General features: G+C 59.7%; 1 protein-coding gene across 1 annotated transcript in view; it reads right to left on the reverse strand.

The window, feature by feature from the left end:
- Window positions 1–361: 361 nt before the first annotated feature.
- PCDH1 (protocadherin 1) overlaps window positions 362–5,259 on the reverse strand; it is a gene marked incomplete at its 3' end in the record, with an annotated part of 51,941 nt that continues 47,043 nt past the window's right edge. The window contains exon 6 of the mRNA XM_010001404.1: window positions 362–601. Within this exon, the coding sequence (XP_009999706.1) occupies window positions 362–601 (240 nt within the window). The remainder of the gene's footprint in view (window positions 602–5,259) is intronic.

The raw sequence follows: 5,259 nt of genomic DNA on the forward strand, positions 1-5,259 counted from the left end.
CCCTCCCCACTGGCCCTGGGAAAACAAGGGGTCAACCCCTCCCCCTCCAAAAAAACAAACAACCAAACAAAAAAGATGCTCCTCTCATCCCTGCCTTGCCCTGTCTGCTGAGCCCACCACCTGGAGAACCAGCCACTGGAGCCATAAAGCATTGAAATGTAAAATGTTCCTCCGGACACCGGCCCCAGCAGCTCATCCCTTCCCTGCCCCTCTCGCCCAGCCTCACAGGTAAATCTCCCTCTTGGTGGTCTGGGAGGAAGGGGTGGTGGCTGGTTGGAAGTCCGAGGTCTGGGTGAGAGGAATTTCCTCCATGGGAGAGTCCTTGCAGGGCTCATGGCTACTATTGGAGAAGGCACTGTACGTGGGGAGCAGGCGGAGGTTGGCCATTTTGGTTCTTCCGAGAGCCGGGGGCTGCCATTCCCGACTTGCTCTTGGCTCCCTCTGTCTTGGTAAGGCACAAAAGTGGAGAGTTTGAGGGCGTTCTTGGGCCTGCGGCTGGGGGAGGACTGGCCGGGCATCCAGCAGGTGTCGGAGTGGCCAAACTCTGTGCACTCCCGGGTGCAGGTCCCAGTCATGGCTACGTCGGGGAGAGGCCGGAGATCTGCAGGGGAAGCAAGCGGGAGCATGGTTAGCATTCCTGGCTGCCACCGGCTCGGGAGTGGGAGGGTGGAGCACAGGGCTGAGCAGCAGAACCTGGAGAGCTCCATCCTGCCCGTGCCTTCCTCCGGTGGGAGGACACAGATGGACCCACTGGCAGCCAGGGAGCTGGACCTGTGGTCACTCAGGGAGCTGGACCCACAGCCCCCAGGGGATCTGGATCCGTGGTGATCCAGGGAGCTGGACCCACAGCCACCAGGGGATCTGGATCCGTGGTGATCCAAGGAGCTGGACCCACAGCCACCAGGGGATCTGGATCCGTGGTGATCCAAGGAGCTGGACCCACAGCCACCAGGGGATCTGGGTCCATGGCCATCCAGGGAGCTGGACTCATGGTAACCCAGAGAGCCAGACCCACAGCCACCCAGGGAGCCAGAGCCATGTTATCCTGGGAGCTGGGCCCATGGCCACCCAAGGAGTTGAAGTTCTGGCCAGCCAGGGAGCCCAGGCAGAGCTGTGAGGCAAACCTAAGGCTCTGGGCAGCTGGTGCCTCCTGTCCCAGCTCCCCCTGCACACACAGGGTCCCTACAGCAGGAAGCAGAGCCCAGCCCAGAGCCCACCCCCTTTGGAGGTGAGCATTGCACAGGAGGGGCCCCTGGATTTGCACAGCAGGACACAGGTTGCCACCAGACTGGTCACCCCAGAGCTGTGGGCACCACCAGGGCCCTGCTGGGCTGCAGGAACCTCCTTGGTTCAGCACCCTTGGGTACTGCTGACAGCTTCACCACACAGAGACAGGGAACTGCCCTCAGCACCATCAGGCTCTTTGCTGCCCTGAGGTACAAGCAGATCTCCTGAGCACCATCCTCAGGCAGCCCTGCCCTCCCCAGTGCCTGCCAGCCTCCCCAGGCACCCATTAGCAGGAGCCCCAGGCCCAGCCAGAAGTCCTCAGATACTGGCTGGTCCCCCGGGGAGACTCAGATCCCTGAGCACAATGAAGCACACTTGGGCAAAGCCATGCCCACCTGCAGGGAGGCTGGGCAGCTCAGATACTCCTGACTCACTTTCCCAGGAGTGCCCAAGCCTCTCTGTGCACCAAACACCTGCCTCTGAGAGGCCAAGGAAATCTGAGGGCGTCCTGGCATCGCTGGGAAACTCTGACCATCAGCTACACCAGGTCATGGTCTGGTGTCCCCACACACCAGCCACCCCCTGCCTCAGACACAACAGCCTCCTGAGCCACAGACCCTGCACACAGGGAGCACCTGTCACCATCTTCAGAGGCCAGAACTTGGCATTTCCATGCAGAGGTGTGTGTCCCTCAAGAGCCATCCCAGGCACAAGCCACCCCTTGCCTGGGACACATCACTGCTCACCACCACAAGCACTTGCTGGCAGATCAAGCCTGGTGCTGATGCTGGTGTGAAGAAGGGGTCTGCTCTTGGTCTTGTGACTGCTCTGACTTGTGATGTCCCTTCTGGTGGGCAGAAGTCCTTTCCATCTCTCCAGCCAGGAGCTCACTCCTCTGCCTCACTGACTGACAGCTCTGCAGGCTGATGGAGGGAGCTCTGGGGACCTGAGCTGGGTGATCCTCAGCTGAGGGCATCACCCTTCCCACCAGATACACCCTGGGACACATAACCCCCTCCTCCCCCCCAAAAAAAGGCCAGACCCTGAGGGCGTCCTGGCATCGCTGGGAAACTCTGACCATCAGCTACACCAGGTCATGGTCTGGTGTCCCCACACACCAGCCACCCCCTGCCTCAGACACAACAGCCTCCTGAGCCACAGACCCTGCACACAGGGAGCACCTGTCACCATCTTCAGAGGCCAGAACTTGGCATTTCCATGCAGAGGTGTGTGTCCCTCAAGAGCCATCCCAGGCACAAGCCACCCCTTGCCTGGGACACATCACTGCTCACCACCACAAGCACTTGCTGGCAGATCAAGCCTGGTGCTGATGCTGGTGTGAAGAAGGGGTCTGCTCTTGGTCTTGTGACTGCTCTGACTTGTGATGTCCCTTCTGGTGGGCAGAAGTCCTTTCCATCTCTCCAGCCAGGAGCTCACTCCTCTGCCTCACTGACTGACAGCTCTGCAGGCTGATGGAGGGAGCTCTGGGGACATGAGCTGGGTGATCCTCAGCTCAGGGCATCACCCTTCCCACCAGATACACCCTGGGACACATAACCCCCTCCTCCCCCCCCAAAAAAGGCCAGACCCACTGGCACTGCCTCAGCCCTGGAAAGAAGCCAACCAGCCCCATTCACACCAAGCTGGGGGCTCAGCCCTTGTCACCTTCTCCCTCCTGCCACCACTTTGGGGGTCTCAAACATGGGGACCCCCCTGGCACAGCTTTCCCACACGGGAAACCCCAGCAGGGAAGGATGATCTCTGCAGGAGAAGGCTCCAGGAGGAGGGTTAACAAGAGTGGGAAGTGAGAGCTAAGGAGATGGCCATGGGAGAAGAGGCAGTCAGCAGCAAACCAGCACGTGAGCATGTCTTGCCCTCAAGAAACAACCCCCAGTGACTGTATCTCAAGTTCTCTGGGGGCTGAGGCACCCCAGCTTTTCCCCCTGGGATCTGCAGAGGTTCTGGCCCCCCGTGCTGGGAGCACATCCCCATGTCCCATCCCCTGGCACACAGGGGAGCTGTGACATCCTGGCCGAAGCCCCCCGGACATACCTGAGCGCAGCCCCCTTCACAGCCTGCTCCGCTCAGGGGACTCTAATGAGGGGCAGAAAAAGGACGAGAGGGTCACATCATTGCACAGCCCCCAGCCTCCACACCCCCCCTCAGGACCCTCCTGGACCCTTCAGCCTCCCCATCACATCGTGCCGAGCCCCTCAGCATCCCTTGGGTACCCACTGCCCTCAGGAGACCCTCAGAGCCTCTCCTCGAACTGCTCTTGCCTCCTTGAGGCTGCTTGGCCACCACTGCTCATCTCTCACTAGTTTCTTCAGCCTTATCTTACTTTCCTTGGCACCCACTGACCCTTGCAGGACTCACACGGGCACCTGAGGCAAAGCTGGAATTCCCCAGGCTGGTGCCCATCCCCAAGTCACTGTGTTTGGAGGGCACAGGGCTGGGCACACAGGTGGGTGGATGAGCACCAAGGTGTTGGGGCACCCCAGACCAGCACCCTCAAACCAGCTGGGGGCAGGGGACAGCCATGCTCATGCTGCAGGATGCAAAAGCAGGAGCCCAAGCATGGCAGGGGGCAAGATGCCCACCCAGGCCTGTGTGACAGCACAGCTTGTCTGTGGGGTCATTCTCCGGGCTGGACACAGGCCAACTGTCCTATTTCCTGAGCATGTGGAGAGCTGCCTCGTTTCTTTCTCCTGGCTACAGATAGAAAGCAAGAAATGAAACCAGAGGCAAGGCAGCTCCGTTTTCATCTCTACTTCGTGCAAGTCAAGAGGCTGGAGCCTGTGATGATCCACCAAGTCCTCCTTCTGCTCAGCACCTCAGGATGCCTCGGTGTCTTGGCCATGTTGGGGTGGAGTTCTGTTTTTTCACCTCAAGGTGCAAGGTCTGTCTCTTGTCTGCTTCCCCAGCAGATGGAGGGCAGGGCTCAGCATCACTTCCCCTTCCCCCAGTTCCTCGGTGCTGTGAGCCCCCAGGCTGGGGAGTGGGTGGGTGTCACCTCCTCTTGCTCCAGCGGAAGGTGCTTTGCTGAACCCCCAGAGGGTACTGGCTGGACCAACATAAAAGCTACCTCTCCAGGGAACCAAGCTCTGGGGACTTCCTTGTGCCAAGGGCAGCTCAGAAAGCTCAGGATCAAGCAGGAACTCTGTGTTCAGGGGCTTTTATTCTGCTTTTCCCATTGTCTGTTCCTGGCACCGAAGGCTTTTTCCAGCGTTGTCCCTCCACTTGCAGGGAGCTGCTGGCATCAGAGCCCTGCTGCTAAAGGGGAGTATTATGTGCCATGAGCACAACCAGCTCTGCTTCAAGAGCCCGGGAACAGGGCAGGGTGTCAGCCCTGAATAGCTGGGATTTAGAGCAAACACGACCCTGTGGCCTAATTCTCAGTGCCCGCTGGTGGGCCAGAGGCTTCCATGTGCCACCTCAGACAGGCAGAAATCCTCCTCTGCTTGGGGGATCGTTGCCCGTGAGCTGCTCCTGGATGCCCTGTGGAGCGGTGAGGAGGCTGAGCCCAAACCTCACCCTGAGGTCCAGGTGCCTTACAAGGTGTACTCAGCATCTCAGATCTTTCCTCCACCCCAGGAGCAGAGTTTTGTGCCCCTCACCCCCTGCAAGGCGCCCAGGTTCCACCACAGAGATGGCCAGGCCCCCTCCAGCCTCTCATTCCTCCACAGCATCCTGGCCATGTGAAGCACAAGCCATGTCTGTGCAGCCTTTGGTGTGTCCCTCAGCTTTGCCATCTCCAGAGGGCTGGTCCCACCCTCTTATTCCCATTTCCACACCAGAAGCCTGAGCTCCACAACTGGGAGGGCTGCCTGGGCTGTTCACAGCCCTCACAGCTTTCTGGCTCCCCCCCCCTTTCTGGAGCTTTGCATTTATCTGGATCTTCTTGTTATCTGCCCGGGCTCATCACACAGGAACAAATCCTGCCTCCATCCCTTGGAACTTTTTCCAGATGAACAGGGGGCACGGGGGGGGGGCGGGGCTTTGCACCAAGAGGCATTGAGGGATGCACCCAGG

The sequence above is a fragment of the Chaetura pelagica genome, unplaced genomic scaffold, assembly GCF_000747805.2.
Source record: "Chaetura pelagica isolate M959 unplaced genomic scaffold, ChaPel_1.0 scaffold217, whole genome shotgun sequence".
Classification (NCBI taxonomy): domain Eukaryota; kingdom Metazoa; phylum Chordata; class Aves; order Apodiformes; family Apodidae; genus Chaetura; species Chaetura pelagica.